This window comes from Solanum stenotomum, unplaced genomic scaffold (genome assembly GCF_019186545.1).
Source record: "Solanum stenotomum isolate F172 unplaced genomic scaffold, ASM1918654v1 scaffold131, whole genome shotgun sequence".
Classification (NCBI taxonomy): domain Eukaryota; kingdom Viridiplantae; phylum Streptophyta; class Magnoliopsida; order Solanales; family Solanaceae; genus Solanum; species Solanum stenotomum.
Window position 1 is genome coordinate 1 of NW_026022385.1, and position 20,724 is coordinate 20,724.

The following is a 20,724-nucleotide window of genomic DNA, read 5'->3' on the forward strand; positions in this document are numbered from 1 at the left end:
ATTCAAATCAGAGCTCCTTCAACTAACCAAATTTATCATGATAAAGTTGATCTACATTCTAAGAACTTGAAAAAAACAGCTTTAGACGATGAATATCACAATTTTATTACGACATTCTGGAATTTGGGTAAGCGATGTTAAACGAAGGTTACAAGGTTGATGGAATTGTAGTTGGAGAATCAATTTCATTTATGAATCTTAAAGCGTTGATTTTAGCAGAGTTGGAGATCGACGGTGTTAGAAAAGATGTTGAAATTCGATACATCGTAGACGGAAACACATGTCCATTGAAAATCAGGAACGACATGGGTGTGAAACTTTATTTGGAAGTAAGAAGAAATGAGCCTGGAATCGGCATGTATCCGTTATGTATTAATACAACTGAGAAAATGGTTGGAGAGATACATAACTTTGATTGTTCATCCGGTGAAATCATATGCGTTAAAGGTACAGAAAGAGATACTGAAGCTCTTGCTCTGGTCGAATCGAAAATTTGTGATTTAGATTATATTCCAGAACTGAATGCTACAAATTACATAACTGATTCCAATAGTACTGATGTGAAGACAGGCCAGTTGTATAAGGATAAAGGAACACTCATCACTGTAATGGTGAAATATAAAATAAAGAACAACTTCAATTTCAGAGTGAAAAGATCGGATAAAAAAAGGTATTGGACTGTTTTAGCTCTAATTTGATTTGTTTTTCTTCAGTTTATGCATATAATTAGTATAATTCTAGTTTCTATTGTATTGATAAGTTCGTTGGTGTTTGATGATTTAAACCAAATAGTAAGTATTATGATTGTTATTATGATTGTTGTGTTCTTTATTATTACAGTTACATTATTTGTGGAAAACTTTAACAGTGTTTTTGTTATGTGACTTAATCTAATGAAAAAATGTGTACAGCTATGTGTTAGTTTGCTTCGGTGATGAATGTGGGTGGACTTTAAGGTCTTCGTGCAGAAAGAAATCTGATGTATTCAAAGTGAGGTACTTTAACAATGAACATATGTGTCCGATTCGGGATAGGATACTTACAAAAGTACAAGCAACAGTTGGATTTGTTAGTGGTGTGACTGCCCCCAAGTTGTTTAATCATAAACGAATTCATACGCCGCAAGATGTAATTGAAGACATTCGAGCAATATATGGGGTTGAAATATCATACCAGCAAGCATGGCGTGCTAAGGAACGTGCACTGGAAATGCTAAAGGGTAAACCATCAGAAGGATATAAGCAGATGCCAAGATACATATGGATGCTAAGTAATGTGTATCCAAATTCATATATAAGGATGCAAAAGACGGAAAATAATCAATTCATGTATCTTTTCATAGCACTACGGCCATTGATAAGAGGGTTTGACTATTGCAGACCAGTAGTTGTAGTGGATGCTGCACATCTTGGCGGGGCTTACAAAGGTACTTTTGTATCAGCGAGCACACTCGATGGTGCAGGTATGACTTTTGTAATACTGACATAATTTTGAACTTTGTTTTCAGTGTATAATCAATGTATCTTAGTGTAAGAGTAATGTATAATATAGTTAAATGTGTGCTGCTTTGTAAATAGGTTGCATATTTCCGTTGGCATATGGTGTTGTAGACACTGAAAATGAATGTTCGTGGACATGGTTCTTCAAACAATTCAAAAATGCATTTGGCGAGCGTGAAAACATGTGTATTGTATCTGATAGAAATGAAAGTATTATGAAGAGTGTAAGCATTGTGTTCCCAAATGTATCTCATTGTGCATGCATATGGCATCTTTGGAAGAATGTATGTTCAAACTTCAAAAGGAGTAAAAACACACTAAGTGATATATTTTACTCAATGGAAAAGGCATACAGAAAGGAAGATTTTGATAAATTAATGGCTAAGGTGGTGAAAGTTGATCATAGGGTGAAGGATTACCTTGAGGATGCTGGGTATGAGAAGTGGTCAAGAGTTCATTCAATAGTAAACAGAGGTAGAATGATGACTTCGAACATCGCAGAGTGTATCAATGGTTGCCTTGTTGATGCACGCCGGTTAACTATAATAGACTTCTTGGAGGAAGCTAGACTTCTATTTGGTAGTTGGAACTATAAAAATAGAGAAATAGCGTCATATACAAAGGACACATTGGGCCGAAGATTTGAGGAGGTATTGATTGTAAACGCATCTAAAAGTTCAAACATGAAGGTATTTATCAATATCCCTATATTTCTATTTGATGTATCAGCAGCTCTGATTTGCATTGTATCCTACAGTAAAGTATCATACACACAAAAATTGGATGTATCCTTCATATCCCTTTTTTTGAGAAATGATATGTAAATATCATATTATGTAATGTATCATACACACAAAAAATTATATATATCCTTCATATCCCTTTTTTTGAGAAATGATATGTAAATGTCATATTCTGTAATGTATCAGTAACTTCTAATTATTTTCAGGTTGTCCTATCGTCTGAGTATATTTTTTCAATTTATCAAGCCGGAAGAAGATACATTGTATGCCTTGAGCGGAAAATATGTACGTGTGGAAGATTTCAATATAATGAGATACCTTGCGAACACGCAATTGCAGTTTTGAAGCACAAGAATGTTACGGATATGTATCCATATTGCTCTGATTACTACAAGCCGGATGCATTAGAAAAAACTTACGAGGTTGCAATGGTTCCAATGCCAGATAAGGAGGATTGGACCGTTCCAGACTATGTTTTAGATGAAATTGTCTTGCCACCTAGGTACAGAAGGTTGGCTGGACGACCAAGGAATCGAAGAAAGAAAAACGCGGATGAGAAGATAACAGTGAACAAGAATTCTTGTGGGCAATGTGGACAAGAAGGTCACAACAGGAGGACTTGTACTTTCTTCCCGAAAGAGAATTGAAATAATGTTTTAAAATAGGATATTTGTGTTTTTCTGTCTTCGATTATATGTATTTTTCACTTTTAGTAGTTGGATTAAATAAAGTGTATTGTTAAACAATTTATTTTGTTGTTCAACTAAATGCATTAGTTCATAACAGTGTGCCAATATTATATTAAATATAAAATTATTCTTATTCTGAATGTATAAATTGCGAAAAATAATTATTGTGTAAATGAATAAAATATTGATTCAATACCATGATAATGTTTTAAACAAAATTAAGTGTCCCAAAATTTACTTTTGCAAACGTGTTTTGTATGTATCATATACACCACATTATGTTGTATCATATACACTGAAGACTATTAATGAAACACACATTAAAACTCTTAAAACTGTATTTGATACATTTATAATTTTGATATATTTTACCTTAGCAGTGTTGAAGTTCAATTTAAAAGTTTGTTGTGTTATGTTTTTGTAGATTTACATAATGTATCATATACATTCGTATAATTTAAGTGGCTTATACATAAATGTACTTGGTATATGTGAATAACACTCACGCATAATATACATTACGACTTATGTATCATATACATCATTTTGTAAGTAAACTATCAGATTACTTAAAGTCAAACAGTGATGATTGTGGGGCTTAACGTTATAAAGCAACAAATTTATCTAAAGCAATATAGTGAAAACACAATTTTAATAAATAACAAAATACTGTACTATATTTTTAGAGAAACACATAAAAAAAAGTGAATTTGTCTTCAAAACAAAACAAAATGAAAAGTTGTTCATGCAATCCCTATTAAGTACTAATCTATGTTAACGAAATCTTGTTCAGTTGGTGTTGTGAATTGACCCTTAGGCTTTGGTGGATCGTCATTCTCACTTATGTATCCACCCTTGAACTTGTCGCTGTCGTATCTCCACAACAATGCTGCATATCTATTGCGAAGATAATTTGGTAGATGGCCATCAATATCAGGTGGTATAACAAGTTGGTCACTCAAAAACTCTGCAAATGTAGCTACATATAACCCGCAGTCCCTACAACAAAATGCAGAATAAAAATTTGTAAAAAAAACTTACACATATGATTGTAGTCAATAATTTAAATACTTACATGCTATCCTCTTCTTGTTGCATGATGCCTTGAACGTATTCAATATTGAAAGGAACATGTGACTCCAAAAGTGTACCAGTTTGTTTGTCCTTATATGCATCAAGTTCTGGCCAGATTGTCCGCTCATTTTTTTCAAAGAAACCACTGTCAAGGAGGTAAGAAGGTAGCATCCTTGACAACTTTTTTATCTCCTCATAATGTTGTTGTTTCCTTGTACCTATAGAAGAGTTATACACGCGTATCAACCTCCGATTCAATTCAACAACAGCTAACACCCAATGGAACTTTCCATCACAATTAACCGGAATGTAAACATCGTCCACAAGATGCCATGGTAATGCAGCTGGTATTGAAAATCCTTTCATGACGTTGGCTATTGACCTCTCATGTACAGATACAGCTACAGCACGATCAATGTGTTCTTGGGTACTAATATCATCATCAGCCACATTGTTATAATACCTTTCATGGGTATTGTTGATATGTGAACTGAACAAACAATTGACTGTTGTGTATCTGTATTGATTCATGCTGCGAAGTTTTGATTTTTTACGAAGATAGTAAAAAACAACATCCAGGTGCTACACAAAACATTATAAACATAATTATACATTTAAAAAGAAAAACATGAAAATAAAAAGTTAGATATTGAATTAATATGTATATAACACCTATTAAATGAATGTATCATATACATCAAGATAACTATATATGATACATTTCAATTTAATGTAACAGAAACATGAAATTTACATATACATGTCATATTTACCTGATCAGTCCAGCAGTTTTTGGGCTGGGACATGGCATAGAACCAATTTTTATTGGACGGAAATGCAACAACATAATCCATCATTTCAAAACCTAAAGAAGAGGCTTTTGCTCTGTACTTATCCTCTGTTGGTTTCCTGTTTTATAAAGTGTAAAGAAAAGATGTTATTTAAAAGTGCAACAAGATTTGTAATTTCAAAATTGAACAAATGTAGTAAAAAGTATAAAACTTACTTTTTGGCATGTGTTTTGAGAAGACCTGTAGTAACCCACTGAATAAACTCATCAATCAGATATGACGGGGCTTGATTTGTGATCTCACAACCTTCAAATGGAAAATCTGGACGGATTACATCCTCCGTGACCTCTTTTCCTTTTTCACTTGACCCAAATGAAGTCAAATAAGGAGATTTGCAGATTTTTGAAGGCATCCTGATATGTGCAAGAGGAGTAATTGTATTACGTCGGACAACAATCTTTGTGATTGGAATATCAGTGGGTAATTGACTGTCCGAAAGTAAAATTTGGCTATTGGTTAACTCATGTGGATTTGCTGCACTAACTGGTTTAACAGGAATAGGCAATCTTCCTAGATCAACAATAAGTGTATGCATGCCTTCTCGAGTTTCAGATGATATTGTACCAGATGTTGTAGAATCCTATATGATTCAAATTGATAATTAAATAAGATTTGATAAACCATATGATATATAAATGATACACATATAATTATCAAGACAGATTACATATAGTAGACAATCAATTTTATTTAGACACACTGATATGTATCTTGCAATGGAATGTATCATATATACATATAATTAAAAATGTAAAGTATCATATACACAAAAATTTGATGTATACAAATCACACAAATGAACTGCAATGTATCATAATCACACTTGGATGTATCTTGTAATGGAATGCATCATATACACATATAATTAAAAATGTAAAGTATCATACACACAAAAATTGGATGTATCATAATCACACAAGAAAACTGCAATGTATTATAATGGCACATTTTGATGTATCACTACAAAGTTGATGTATACTAATAGTCAATTTATGATGACAATAGTACCTTCTTATGCTCAGTTGTTTCTGCAGTATGATGAACATTTGCATCTGATGATTGAAGTTCTAAAACTTCCTTCATTTCTTGATGATTCTTCAATGTATCCTCAGTCTGTATATTTTTAAACAAGTTTTTTTCAAACAAAATATGTTACTGATAAATTGTTTAATTAAATATCCGCAATGAATAAAGTAAAAATAAACCTGATCTTCAACATCAAAATCTGATACACCAATGTCTTGGTCATTAATGGCAAAATCCATCTGTATCGGTGAGGTTGGTTGTTGATCAAACTTGCAGGTACTTGTTTGATGTCCATCATTGACTTCTTTACCGGAAACTTCAACAATGCACGGCGTAGACTTGCCGCCCAAATCCTTCAAGAATTAATTTTTTAACAAAATGAGCTATGAAAGTTAAAACACACAAACAAAACAGATATACAACACAATACCTTTGGTTGTTTGTCGTCCTCCCTATTCCTAGAATTCATCATCTCAGAGTGGTTTGCCTTTATCAAATTCACAAGATACTCAAATTTACTGTCAACCTATTCAAAAAAAATTATAATTCAGTTTTATATTTATGAATAAGCAAATAAATATAAATTAATACCATTACTTACGTATTCCTTCATATGTTGTTTCAGTTCTTCAATATCGGGATATACAGACTTATCTTTTTGGACTTGTGAAGAGACATGGGCAAAAGATACATTAGCAGGTGGGGTAGGTGCTTCATCCGGCATTGAAAATGACTGGTTTAATGGTGGCCTTAACTACTCTGGCAATTCAGGTTCCAACACCTTTGTTTTAGGTGTATCAATTTTTTTCTCCTTTTGGGTGGTGGTGGAGATGATGTACCAGACACACGTGATGATTTTGTCAATAAATGACGAGGAGGGCTTGTTGAGAAATCCTCAAAACCTGAAGTGGAAGCCCTTGTTTGCACTTTGTTTGGCAGCACTGCTGTTGTGGATGGTTCAGGAGTATGTGCATCTTGAATATCGGGTAAATCAAGGGCCTCAACTTCATCTTGTGTTGGTACAATGTTTGAACATGCATTCTGCATTTTAAAATGGTTGAATGTCATACTATATTGTCTAATACAAAAATTGTTATTTACAAAAAAAAAAAATTAGAAAGCTTATTGAAAAACAGTTAATTGCAAATTTAAAAGTAATGTTACCTCGGAGAAAATGCTAGACATAAACTTTTCATATTTTGGCTTTACAGCCACGACATTCCAATTACAAATCTTGGGAATACCATTCGCTACTTTAACAACAATCTCTGGATTTATACTAGATGCACATTCATAAGTCCATACATTGAGTGCATAAGGCATACCAAATAAGCGATACATCTGTTTGCTTTGGTTGAAGTCTTGCCTGAGTGATGTAATTAGCTTATCGAATGCAATCTTTCCCCAAGGATACAATTCATACGTACAATCTTCAACCATTAGAAATTCTTCAATCTTTATGGAGGTCTCACCAAGATGGCATAAGATGAAAGTATTGATGAAGTTTAAGATTGCCATCTGAACGGCGTCCTGTGTGGTATCCCAATTACCCATTACAAAACGTTGTATCAAGCGGCTCTTGGTTATACCTGCAGTTGAATCAGGGAAATACCTTTGTAGTAACCGGCTCGGAGTGGATTCCGGATATGAAAAATATGTCACATTTCCTTTGCATTTAAGGCCAGTTACAATGGCAAATTCCTTTATACCAAACTGCAATACAGTCCCGTTAGCATGTCGAACATGCAATACATCTTTGTTATCGTGTTTCACCTCCAACAACAACAAGCATTTAGTAATCTGGCCTTGGAAATTACATTTCGGAATATTCAAATATGGTCCAAAAATTGTATTCTTGAACATTTCAAAACCTTCTTCATTTATGGACTTCTTGATTTCATTCACAAAATCAAAATTGAACGTTGCTCCAAATCTCAATGGATGTGCTGGTATTTTTTTGATAACATAATTCATGCCCTGTTTATACAGAAAAACAAAATATATAATTGTACTTGTCTAATCTCAAACAAAAGATGTAATTAAGAGAGAATGATACATTGAAGATAATTTGTAAATTCTAAATACGTTATAGTTTTATAACGACATCATATCAAACACGTCGTCAAATGCATAAGATACATAAGTAATTAACATCAGCTCAACCAACCAAATACTTAAATTATTTTCAGGAACAAACTGTAAAGGACACTAACAATATATTGTACATGAATTCAATACATATATGTATCATGCATTCACTTCTAATGATGTATATGAATGTATCAGATACATCATATGCATCAACAAACAAAATCATGAACTGATACACCTTCAAAACTGTACAACAGATTATGCTTTTACTGAAATTGAAATTAAAATGATTGAAGATACATGAATGATAAAATTAGTGAATATGTCTTCATTGTTAAATGACTCTTACTTCGATTTCACAAATCACATGCATCAATGTAAAACTAAATTTACCGATTACAAATCGATATTGTTCTAACATACTATTAAAACATTGAATTGATAAGTAATGTATCTTCACTGTAATTTAATTTTAACAATTTCAGTCCAAACACAACCAACACCATAACAAAACCATAAAAATATAAAAGTTTGTTTAAACACATACCTTAGGAAGTGTGGGTCTGGAAACAACATATGTCACCTTTCTTCTCTTTTTTTGGGGGGTTTCTCCAACCTTTTTTTTTTGTTTGACAACAATCTCGTCATTCATTGCTAATGGGTCATGCAATCGCTTGGATTTGTTCTTAGTATGAGAAACACCAACACTATCGGATGGACCCTATTCCATATGTATCAGTAAAAAGCACGAAGAAGACAACAATGGAGAAACTTAGAAATCGGTACTGTGAGGATACTCTTACTGAAAATCAAATTGATTAGAAATTTGTTAAGAAGTGGAGAGATTTTAGGGATGGAATGGAAGAGTTTAATTGTTAATGGGAAACGTGTGATGGCTGAAAAAAAGGAATTAAATTTGTAAGGGGAAACGTGGGTATTGGCTGTAGAAAAGGTGGGAAATCTTTATGTATCTTACAGATTTTATTAATTGGGTGAAATAAGGGATTTTTGAAATTTTTGAAATAAGTAGGGATAAATGGATATTAAGGTAAGTAAAGGAGTGTAGTTAAGTAATTTGTCCTTATATTAATTACCTATTAAGATTTTAGGCCCAAATCAACAACTTTAGATAGGAAAGGAAAAGAGAGAATGAGTATTTTTAGGCTCAAATTGACTATTTTACATAGAAAAGAAACTAGATTGTTGGTGAGTAGTTTTAGGCCCAAATCGAATATGTTAATTAAGGAAAGAGGTTGATAGGAAGGTATACATATTTTTGACTAACCTAAATGGTAAAAATAAATAGATATATAATTATCATATTTGCAAAAAGTTTTCTATTAATTTTTGTAAATGACGCAAATCAGTAGAAAGATTTTTTTTCGTATCATTTTCTTTCTCGGCTATCTCACATTGCTCCTTTCAAGGATAGTGATTACATATTTCATTTAAGTTATTTGTTTCTAATTTACACTCTATTATTTTTAAGCTTGTTTCTGCATTGTCTTCTTTTGCCATATTTGTATGGATATGTTCTTTGTTATTGTTCGTCTCCCTATAAAAGTTTTTTATTTTTGTTGATATTACTATTTGTCTTTGTAAAAAAATTATTTTTGTTGATATTACCGTTTGCCACTGTAATTTTTTTAAATTTTTGTTGATATTAGTGTTTTTCTCTATAAAAAAAAATGATTTTTGTTTTGTTTATGTTTGTCTATGTAAAAACTTTTGATTTTTGTTCGCTTTATGTTTATCTCTGTTAAAAAATTGATTTTTGTTGACAACAGTGTTTTTCTCTATAATTTTTGTTCTGTTTATGATTGTCTGTAAAAAGAATTATTTTTGTTGATATCAGTGTTTGTGTCTGTATTTTTTATTTTTTTTGTTATAATTCTATTTGTCTTTGTAATTTTTTTTATTTTTGTTGATATCATTGTTTGTCTCTGTATGTTTTTCTGTTGTGTTTATATTTGTCTCTGTAAAAGTTTTTAACTTTTGTTGATATCAATGTTTGTCTCTATTAATTTTTTTTATTTTTGTTCTGTTTGTGTTTGTATCTATAAAAAAATTGTTGATATCACTGTTTGTCTTTGTAATTTTTTTATTTTTTGTTGACATTGATGGTTGCCTGATTCAATTCCCTTGTTGCAGATTGTTTGCATTGCTCCAAAGGATGATTTTGGAGTACTTATTTGTGCAGATGTAATGGTCAATTTGAATCAATTTTTCTATTTTTCTTGGGTTAACTGATATTAATTGATTAGTTATTTTCTTTTAGGCTGATGAAGGATGTTGGGTTGGTCAACAGTTCATGACGCCTATTTCTAATCAAGAAAGATCTTGTAAGTTTATTTTATTCGTTTTCCTTGTTTTGTTTGCTTTTTTATTGTGTTTTTTTACTTAAATTGTTTGCTTGTTTATGTAGTGACTTGTGTACCTGCTTCTGTTTGTGATTGCACTTCTGCTAAGTATGCAATAACGATGCACAAATTTGTTGAGATAAGGGCTGGTAAGGGTCCCCCACCTCCATATCGAGGCACCTGTTAGAGATCGAGGCAGAGGCAGGGATCGTGGACCTGGCAGAGATCGAGTTAGAGGCGGGGATCATGCACCTGGCAGGGGTAGAGGTCATATAGCCATTGATAATTATATGTTAATCTTTATGTGTGGCAATGTGAAATTTTGAGAGTAACTAAATGTTTGTATATCTTTTCAGTTATTGTGAGTTATAATACTTTTTACATAATTTTTAAATATATAATTTATTAAACATAAGATAAATAAATTCAAATTCAAATTCAAATTAAATAAATTAAAAATAAAATAACAAAATAATTCACATTTATACATATTGAGAAGAATATTTTCAGTAGATTTATTTTTAAATTTTCAAATAACTTCCATATTTAATAATTGAGGTATGTCTCTTTTTGAACATACTTTTGAGTACAAAGAGGTTCTGAATAGTTGCATGCCTTGATGGAACAAAAGAGCTGCATACCTTGGAGGCTTGAAGTATAGACTTGTTACAGTGAGAGACCATTCTCTAACCCAACCATAGTATTTTTAATTTGAGACAGTTCCTCGCACAACATCTATATCAGCCTATGCATCACTAGTTTTTTTTTTCACAGAGCTCCATTCAACTGTTACCAGTTGTATAGTTTGGAGGCTTGTCATAGTTAGAGACCATTTTCCAAGCCCAACCTTAGTACTTCAATTTGAGACGGTCCCTCACTCACGTCAGAAGAACATCCATATCAACCTATGCATCACTAATTTTGTTCTTCTAGGCTCCGTTCAACTATTACCAGCTGCAATATTCAAATGATTTGCATCTAAAAGGAAAAATTTCCATCATTGCATATGATATACTTTAGATGTATCATTCTGATATTTCACAAATACCTTGTTTTCCCTTCAGAGTGAAGCAATTCAAATGCTTTAGGAAATTTCTCCAAATCTATGAGAACTTCCTTTCCTCTTTTGAGTTATAATGTTATATGATGACTACTCATAAAAATTTCTTTGAGGTGCTTTATCTCCACTACCTAATCTCTACTCTCACTCCCTTTAACTTGTAGGATTAGTATTAGCAATTACAACAAGTCACTCAACAATCCAACATCATCAGTACCTGAGTACTTTGGAGAAGCAGAAGATTAGGAGAAAGTGCATCGGTGATCTGAATATCATCTAGGAATTGATCATATAATACAATACTTCTGAAGATTTCTAACTTAAAAGCTTGAATAGCAGTAAAGGAATAAAAGAAGATAAAAGCATTGTTTATACTGGGAAAATAAATTGGTGTACTTAAATATGTCCAACTTAAAAACCAGTTTCTTGCTATAAAGTTAGTTAGCCAATGGAAGTACTTTCAATTTCAAAAGAACAGTCAAAATTTGTGTCCTAATAATATAATAGTATCAGAACAGAACACAGTTTTATTCAGCGCTAGAATGAGCTCTCGCTTGGATGTGTTTGAAAGGATGAGATAATCAAGCAGAGATGGAGAACTCCAGTAGTCTTTAGCTCAAAGGACCAATACTACTTCAAATGGAAAAAATATACATTGAGTCATATTGTTAAGGTTTGATGCCAAATGCTCCAGAACACATTGACTAAAAATTTACAGGTTTAACATTCTACAATGTATCACTTTAAATTTCTTCTTTCTTGTTTTTTTATGACAAGGGAAACCCGCAGCCGCTACCCTTTGGGTGCGCATAGGGTAAAACCCCCGCTCCTATGCAATAGCTCGCAAACCACGCAGGAGAGATAACCCGCACTAGGCAAGCCTAGTGCGACGAGATTGACCCAGAAGGCAAACCCCTTGCTTTCGTTGGCAAGGGGTTTTGAACTTGAGACCTCCAACTTGGAAGTCCCAAACCCAAGCCACAGGGCCACCCCGAAGGGTACAATGCATCACTTAAAATTTCCATAACCAGTCATGAAAAATGCAAAATCTAGAGCACTTGGTGTTCCTCATCATTCAACGATGGTCTTAAAAGTATCATTCCAGAAAGCAAAATGAATACTAGTGATCTTACAATGATGGCACCAAGAACTCCACAGGTCTCTATATCCTTCTTAGTGTTGTCGCTGGCGATTTCCAGAAAATTCTCCATCAACCTTGTCGGCTAAGGAAAAAAACAAGTGTTACCTCATCAAGGATTTATTATCATGCATGACCTTGTACGCTCTGCACGGCACCCTGGGTTTTGGTACCATGGGAGGAAATAGTTGAAGCAAAGTATTTAGGTTACTGTGTGTTATATTTCAGAAGGCATAATAAATTGAGTACTTACTATATGTACATCATTGAGAGGCCCAAATGCTACCTGCACATTGCGTGAATAATTTGACGGACCACTTGATGAATCAGTACTTGAGACACTTGAGATTTCAGCTTCATGAGGAAAATTATGTATCAAGGAGATTCCCGGAGAAGGAGAAGTCTGTGAAACTGTATGCACATTAGTCTGGAAACATACTCCACCAGCCATAAACTGCAAGGAATTCAAAACAGAAGTCAGACGTGCTCAGATTTGCAAAAGTTACCTAGCAACACTAAACACTAGAAGCAAGCTTATGCTACTCTAGGTATCATATATTAACAGCTCAATGCAGCAAGCCATGCAAAAAGTGTAATCCAAAAAAGGTTTCCTCAACATGTAGGAATAATCAGACTCTTCACTCTGTTTTTCTTAAAGGCCTGCATTACTAACCAGAGTATGCAAAGGTCTGCATTAGTACAATAACAACATGTCCAATGAAATCCCACAAGTGGGGTCTGGGGAGGGTGCCGTGTAGGCAAACCTTACTACTACCTCGTGGAAGTAGAGAGGCTGTTTCCAAAAGATCCTCAGCTCAAGAACAAGAAATCCAAGTACAAAGAAGAAGAAAACAATGTAGAAAACATAGCAACTAACAAGGGAAGCAGTGAAAAGCCTAGAGGAAAGGAAAAGACACAACAAAATAGTGTATTAATCGAAACACACTAAACAACAGTCAATGATAAGAGATCAAAAGCAAGAACTACAATAATATGGCTAGTACAACGACAAACGCCGATGGGCATAAACCCTCGAAAAGCAAAAACAATCATCCACTACTTACTAACATCTTACACTAGTATGCGACCTCCATACCCTCCTATCTAAGGTCATGTCCTTGGTAAGCTGAAGATGTGTCATGTTCTGCCTAATCACCTTCTCCCAATATTTCTTCAGCCTACCTCTATCTCTCATCAACTCCACTATATCCAACCTCTCATAGCTCCTTACTAAGGCATCTGCATATCTCCTCTTCACATATCCAAACCATCTCAGTTTCCCTTCCCTCGTCTTGTCCGCCACGTAGGCCACTCCCACTTTGTTGTTGATATCTTCCTAATTCTATCGTTCCTAATATGCCCACAAATCCATCTCAACATCCTCATTTCCGTCACTTGCATCTTCTGAACAATGAGCTCATACTTAAAGGCATATAAGGATCAGAAATCTTAGTGTTTATGGCACCAATTGAACCATTTTTTGTTAGTCGAGTACATGATATAGTATCCAAGTCTAATAATGAAAGTCACATCTATTTTTACCCCATTCACTGATACAAGTTAGCAAAAGGAGAACTAATCGATAACTAATCGTTGATGTGGCAAATTCTGTTAACAAGTCCAGAAGTTAGTTAGAACAACTGTTAGATGGTTAAATTTTGTTATTACTGTAGCTGTGGATTTTAACTGTTTTAGCAATCTCTAGGAGCCTATAAAAGGATTGTATTAGATCATTGACATTCATTCATTCATTGATAATAAGATTGTTCTCTTCTCTCTATATTTTTTCTCTTTAGCTGAATTCTTGGGTTTAATCCCTGAACTAGTTGTTCATATTCCTCGAGATTACTCCTGGAATTTCTCTGTAATTCTCTGTAATTGTATCAATTGGTATCAGAGCAAGCAATCCTTGGCATTGATTTGATGACGCGCAGCAAAAGTCAAGAGGAAGCAGAGGACAAGCTTCACCAGATTCAGACCCAGTTACAGAAATTGATGGAAGGAATGTCTATTATGAACGATTGCAATGCACAGGCTGATAAGGAATTGCTAGAAAACAGGGAAGCAATTGGGTATTTGAATCAGAAGGGGAAAGAAAAGGATCCAGCTAGGGCAGAATCTAATTCTGGTCGAGATTGTTTAGGAGAAACGCCGCAAGGACCTCGATTCAATGATATGCATACTGGTAATGATCCTAACTACAATAGTACGTTTTTCAATCGTTACTCTAGATTAGAATTCCCTCGTTTTTCTGGTGGTGAGTTAAGAAATTGGTTGTACAAAATTGATCAATTCTTCTCCATGGATGAAATACCTTTTGAGCAGAGGGTGAAGGTGGCTTCTATCCACTTTGAAGGTGAAGCTATGGCATGGCACAAGTCCTACATTAGGTCTAGAAACTCGGTTTTAGATCCATCTTGGACTGAATTTGTGTTAGCATTGAATGAAAGGTTTGGAGAAGGGTTTTGAAGATCCCATGAAAGCCCTAAAGAACTTACAACAAAGCAGTAGTGTGAGGGAGTATCAGGCTGAGTTTGATAGGTTATTAACTGGACTTAATCTCTCCAATGAAAATGCCATTAGTTGTTTTTTGGGAGGTCTGAAGAGGGAGTTGAACAATTCTATTAGAATACATGCTCCAAAAACTTTGTTGCAAGCCTATAAGGTAGCTAGGTTGCAAGAGGAGGTGTTTGAAGCTCAAGTTCAATCTTGGGGAATCAAATCTTTTCCTAAAGTCCAAGGTCCTATATTACCCACGCCTGCCCATATTAAACCTCAGTATTCCCAAAGAAATTCTTGTTCCAATTCCACATTCACGAAACCCTTGAATCTGCACTTAATAGGATTAATAGATTCCCTAATAATGGTGTTACCAAAAGGTTATCGGCAGCAGAGATGGATGAAAGGAGATCCAAAGGGTTGTGTTTCTTTTGTGATGAAAAATATGTGAAGGGACATAACTGCAGGGGAAGGAAGCAACTGTATCTGGTCGAAGTAGTTGAGGAAGAAGAATTAAATGTTGAACTAGAAAAGGAACAGATAGAAGAGGTGTGGGAGAAGACGGATGAATTTATGGCTATATCATTACAGGCTTTTACAGGGGTCACTGGTTATCAAACCATAATAGTAACAGGATTGAGGATACCATGAAAAACAACCACTGCAAGTCTTGATTGATACTGGGAGCACTCACAACTTTATAGATTAACAAGTGGCTGCAAAGTTGGGTTGCTATTTGCAAGAATCTTCACTGGCTACTACAGGGCACCACATTCTCTTTTGATTTTTTGCTTTTACCATTGGGAAATGTGGATATAGTCTTAGGAGTACAATGGTTGAATACATTGGGCAGAATTTTATTTGATTTTAAACATAGGTCCATTGAGTTTGTTTACAAGGGAAAAAAAACATGTATTAAGAGGGGCTAGCACTGGTCTGAAGTCTGTTAAAGTTAAGACCTTAGCTAAGAGGGGCAGTTGTTCATGTTCTCACATGTACTTCAGACAGTAGAAGTCTCGCAGTGTCACAGCATTCAAGCCATTCAAGGTGAGGGAATTTTGCCATCATTTGCTGCACTAATTAGTCAGTACTCCTGCTTATTTGAATTGCCAACTACATTACCACCTCACAGAGGTTCTTTTGATCATAGAATTCCCCTCATTGACTAAGCAAATCCTGTTAACAAGAGACCCTATAGGTATCCAGGAATTAAAAAAGATGTCATTGAAAAATTAGTACAAGAGATGTTGGATCAAGGTGTGGTGCAACACAGTACTAGCCCTTATGCTTCTCCAGTAGTGTTAGTTGGTAAGAAAGATGGAAGTTGGAGACTCTGTGTTGATTACAGAGATTTGAATCAGATGACAATTAAGGATAGGTTTCCGATACCTATCATTGAAGACTTGTTGGATGAGTTAGGTGGAGCTGTAATTTTTTCTAAAATTGATCTCAGGGCAGGTTATCATCAATTAAGAATGGCTGAAGAGGATGCTTACAAAACAGCTTTTAAAATTCATGAAGGTCACTATGAATTTTTGGTTATGCCCTTTGGCTTAACCAATGCACCTTCATCATTTCAGAGTTTGATGAATGCAGTCTTTAAATCATTGTTGAGGAAATCAGTATTGGTATTCTTTGATGATATTCTGATTTGTAGCAAAGCTATTAATGCTCATTTAGTTCATGTGAAAGCTATATTTGATTTGATGAAACAATATCAGTTGTATGCAAAGATGTCAAAGTGTGCTTTTGCAGTGGATAAGGTGGAATATCTGGGGCATTTTATTAGTGCTGAGGGGGTGTCAACTGATCCCAAAAAGATTACGGCTGTGCAACATTGGCCAATACCAACTAATACCAAACTATTGAAAGGATTCTTGGGGATTGCAGGATACTACAGGAGATTCATCCAAGGGTTTGGAAGCATATGTAGACCATTGCAGGACTTATTAAAGAAGGAAGGGTTTGTGTGGACAGGTGATGCGACTACCGCTTTTGAGACACTGAAACAAGCTTTGATTTCTGCCCCAGTACTTGCTATGTCAGATTTTTCCTTGCCTTTCGTAGTGGAGACAGATGCTAGTGGTAGAGGTATTGGAGATGTGCTAATGCAACAGGGACACCCTATTGCATACATTAGTAAATCCTTGGCACCGAGGCACCAGGCCTTGTCAGTGTATGTTAGGGAGTTATTGGCACTTATTTTTGCTGTCACTAAGTGGTCTCACTACCTGTTGGGCAGATCCTTTGTGGTGAGGACAGATCAAAAGGCTCTGAAACATTTACTCAACCAACATATTCATACAGACTTTCAGGTGGCTGGCATATCAAAGTTGATGGCTTTTGATTTTTCCATAGAGTACAAGAAGGGCTCTGAGAATAAGGTTGCTGATGCCTTATCCAGGAAGCCTAATGTTGAGCTATTAGTTATTTCACTTCTTACTCCTAATGATACGTTGTACCAATAGATCAAGGACACTTGGACACAAGATGCTACATTGCGAGAGTTGATTGTTAAGTTGCAGGTTCAACCTTTCAAGTACTTTACTTGGTGCAATGACCAACCAGATGGAAGGGTAGACTAGTAGTTGGACATGATACGCAGTTGAGGAATACCATCATTACACTATGGCACTCTACACCTCAAGGTGGGCATTCTAGAATGGATGCAACTATCCGAAGAATTCAATCATTATTTTATTGGAAGTCTCTTGTTCAGGATATTAGAAACTTTATCCACAAGTGTGATGTTTGCCAACGACACAAGTATGATGTTGCTGCTTACCCAGGGTTGTTACAACCCCTGCCCATTCCTAAAGGGGTGTGGACTGATGTGTGTCTTGATTTTATTGAAGGTCTCCCTAAAGCTAAGGGCAAGGATGTGATATCAGTGGTTGTGGATCGGCTTAGTAAATGTGGCCATTTCATGAGCTTGCAGCATCCTTATTCTGCCTAAGATGTAGCTCAGTGTTACTTAGATCACGTCTTTAAACTCCATGGTATGCCTGTTACCTTAACGAGTGATAGGGATCCTGTTTTCCTCAGCTCATTTTGGAAGGAGTTGCTCACTCTACAAGGAGTTCAGTTGCAACGATCTACTGCATATCACCCCAGACTGATGGGAAAACTGAAGTACTGAACAGAACTTTGGAAACCTATTTGAGGTGTTTTTGCTCAGAAAAACCTCTGCTTTGGCCCTCCTATCTACCACTTGTAGAGTGGTGGTATAATACCACTTATCACACTGCTATCAGATGCACGCCTTTTGAAGTTCTTTATGGTCAAAAACCACCTATTCATCTCCCTTATTTGGTTGGAGAAGCTGCTAACGAGATGGTTGACAGGTCCTTGGAAGCAAGAGAGGCAATTATTGAGTTGCTTAAGTTTCAAATCAGTCGGGCACAACAAAGGATGAAGGACTTGGCTAACAAACATAGATCAGACAGGGTATTTGCAGTTGGTGACTGGGTGTATTTGAAGCTGCAACCTTGTAGACAAGTTTCAGTGGCTGCTCGACCTTTCAACAAGCTAGCAGCAAAGTATTATAGCCCCTATATCATTGACGCACGGGTTGGTGCAGTGGCCTATAAAATGTTGCTTCCTGTTGATGTGTTGATCCATCCCATTTTTCATGTTTCTCAGCTCAAGAGATGCCATGAGGTGCCTCGGGACATTTCTCATCCTCCAGTCCTACAGCTTTCCAGCCCCTACTGTCCGACGCCTGAAGCTATACTTGAGAGGAGGTTGGTTAAGAAAGGTAACAAAGTTGTGTGTCAAGTGCTTGTCCAGTGGTTAGGTTTGGAAGCTGATCAGGCAACTTGGGAATACCTTTCTGAATTGCAACATAGATTTCCCTCTTTTCAGCCTTGAGGACAAGTCTATTCTTTACAGAGGGGTATTGATACAAGTTAGCAAAAGGAGAACTAATCGATAACTAATCGCTGATATGGCAAATTCTGTTAACAAGTCCAGAAGTTAGTTAGAACAGTTAGCACTGTTAGATGGTTAAATTTTGTTATTATTGTAGCTGTGGATTTTAACTGTTTTAGCAATCTCTAGGAGCCTATAAAAGGATTGTATTAGATCATTGACATTCATTCATTGATTGAAAATAAGATTGTTCTCTCCTCTCTATATTTTTTCTCTTTAGCTGATTTCTCGGGTTTAATCCTGGAACTAGCTGTTCATATTCCTCGAGATTACTCCTGGAATTTCTCTGTAATTCACTATTCACTGTAATTGTATCATTCACATTCCAATCACAGAGTCTCTATCTTTTATTTTTCTCTCTTCCCCCTAATCATTATTATTACTTCCAATTCTGTAATTCAAATGGACATGCACAAAATTCCTGATGGTCAAGGACAAGCAGGGTTCGCCAGAAAGGCACACGGTATATTCAAGATCAATTTTCTTTTTATGTATGTATAAAGAGTAGTGTTGAACCCCTAAGTGAAATCCTGCCTCTGCCACAGCTGATTGTCAATATCATCTCTAAGTCACTATTACTCCATATAGTAAAGATTTAAAGCTGATAACCCACTTAACACCATTCAAATAGAAGAACAACTGAATAATCTTGGACCTGGGAAATTATTTCATTATTCAAGAAACTGAAAACAGTATAAAATAACCTTTGACAAAAAACACACAAAAAAAAACAAAAAGAGGTGGAAGAGAGAACCTGATAAGAAAGTTGATGGTGAATTCTCCCTTTTGTCTTTCTGTAATTTATGCTTTGCTTTTTACAACTTAGCTTAGCATCAACAAAGGACATGAAAAGATAGTCTCTCAATCAATTCAACCCGACCCGAATGTCCTACTAAAAACATGCATTTATGACCCGAATGTCCCTACTGAAAGCATGTTATTTAGGGCGGTTTATTCCTCATTCATTATAAAATTTGAAAAAAATAATTATTATTTTGTTTAAAGTGAAAATGATATTTGAATTCATGAATATAAATTAGAGATATTCTTTTATTTTTGTGAGTAATTTGAAATAAATATTTTTAAATTCTTGATAATTTTAACGTATTTTTTGAAGTTCAACTTATAACAAATTTAAAAAAGTTCATCGTTGTACACCTTGATTTGTCATTTGTCACATGTATCGGGTTATAAAGTAAAATTAATAAATTATATAAATATTTTGTTGATAAATTTTTCTAATAGATATTTTGTTCATTAGATTAAATAAAAATAGGGATAAGGGTCTGAAAAATATCTCAACTTTGGTCAAATTTGTTGTTGTGATACTAAACCTTCATGAGGACCTATTACCTCCCTAGACTATTTAATATCGTATTTTAAACATATATATTTGTCCACGTGGAAATAAAAAATAATGCAAAATTATAAATAGTAATGTGTCCACGTGGGCAAATATATACCTTTAAAATACATTATTAAATAGTTCATGGGGTAAAAAATATGGTATTAAATAGTTTAGGGAGGTAATAGGTCCTTATGAAAGTTAGTATCGTAACAACAAATCCGACCAAAGTTGAAATATTTTTCAGACCCTTATCCCTTAAAAATAAGATATATCTGAATAATGCAAATCATGTATTTGTTATAATATACTATTAATCATACGTTTAATTATAAAAAAAAATTCAAGAAAGTATTATCTATGCATTTATTTAATCCAATTTAATAAAAATTTACATTAAATAGATAATTTTGCTATAT

The 20,724-nt window shown here is 34.6% G+C and overlaps 2 protein-coding genes and 1 pseudogene across 2 annotated transcripts; 1 reads left to right on the forward strand and 2 right to left on the reverse strand.

The window, feature by feature from the left end:
- The first annotated feature begins 88 nt into the window (after window positions 1-88).
- Window positions 89-2,889, forward strand: LOC125850029 (protein FAR1-RELATED SEQUENCE 5-like; annotated as a pseudogene).
- An 806-nt stretch (window positions 2,890-3,695) lies between these two features.
- LOC125850030 (uncharacterized) lies at window positions 3,696-6,606 on the reverse strand. Its single transcript, XM_049529951.1, has 8 exons — window positions 6,484-6,606; window positions 6,295-6,408; window positions 6,062-6,235; window positions 5,865-5,969; window positions 5,012-5,436; window positions 4,779-4,914; window positions 4,007-4,587; window positions 3,696-3,930 (listed from the first exon to the last, which is right to left on the reverse strand). The coding sequence occupies exons 1-8, from the start codon at window positions 6,604-6,606 to the stop codon at window positions 3,696-3,698; spliced, it is 1,893 nt and encodes a 630-aa protein (XP_049385908.1).
- Window positions 6,607-10,891: 4,285 nt separating this feature from the next.
- Window positions 10,892-19,874, reverse strand: LOC125850035 (AMSH-like ubiquitin thioesterase 2). Its single transcript, XM_049529954.1, has 3 exons — window positions 19,715-19,874; window positions 12,785-12,985; window positions 10,892-12,616 (listed from the first exon to the last, which is right to left on the reverse strand). The coding sequence occupies exons 1-3, from the start codon at window positions 19,805-19,807 to the stop codon at window positions 12,443-12,445; spliced, it is 468 nt and encodes a 155-aa protein (XP_049385911.1). The 5' UTR covers window positions 19,808-19,874; the 3' UTR covers window positions 10,892-12,442.
- Window positions 19,875-20,724: the final 850 nt, after the last annotated feature.

What these genes read in the sequence shown, in the direction of transcription:
- LOC125850030 (XM_049529951.1), bottom strand. Translation starts at nt 6,606, where the DNA reads ATGCCGGATGAAGCACCTACCCCACCTGCTAATGTATCTTTTGCCCAT. An exon ending in ATTTTGATGTTGAAGATCAG is followed by an intron (nt 5,970 to 6,061) that starts GTTTATTTTTAC and finishes AAAAATATACAG; the next exon opens with ACTGAGGATACATTGAAGAA. An exon ending in AAAACTGCTGGACTGATCAG is followed by an intron (nt 4,588 to 4,778) that starts GTAAATATGACA and finishes TGTTTTGTGTAG; the next exon opens with CACCTGGATGTTGTTTTTTA.
- LOC125850035 (XM_049529954.1), bottom strand. Translation starts at nt 19,807, where the DNA reads ATGTCCTTTGTTGATGCTAAGCTAAGTTGTAAAAAGCAAAGCATAAAT. An exon ending in ACCATCAACTTTCTTATCAG is followed by an intron (nt 12,986 to 19,714) that starts GTTCTCTCTTCC and finishes AATTCCTTGCAG; the next exon opens with TTTATGGCTGGTGGAGTATG. An exon ending in CTCTCAATGATGTACATATA is followed by an intron (nt 12,617 to 12,784) that starts GTAAGTACTCAA and finishes TTTTTTCCTTAG; the next exon opens with CCGACAAGGTTGATGGAGAA.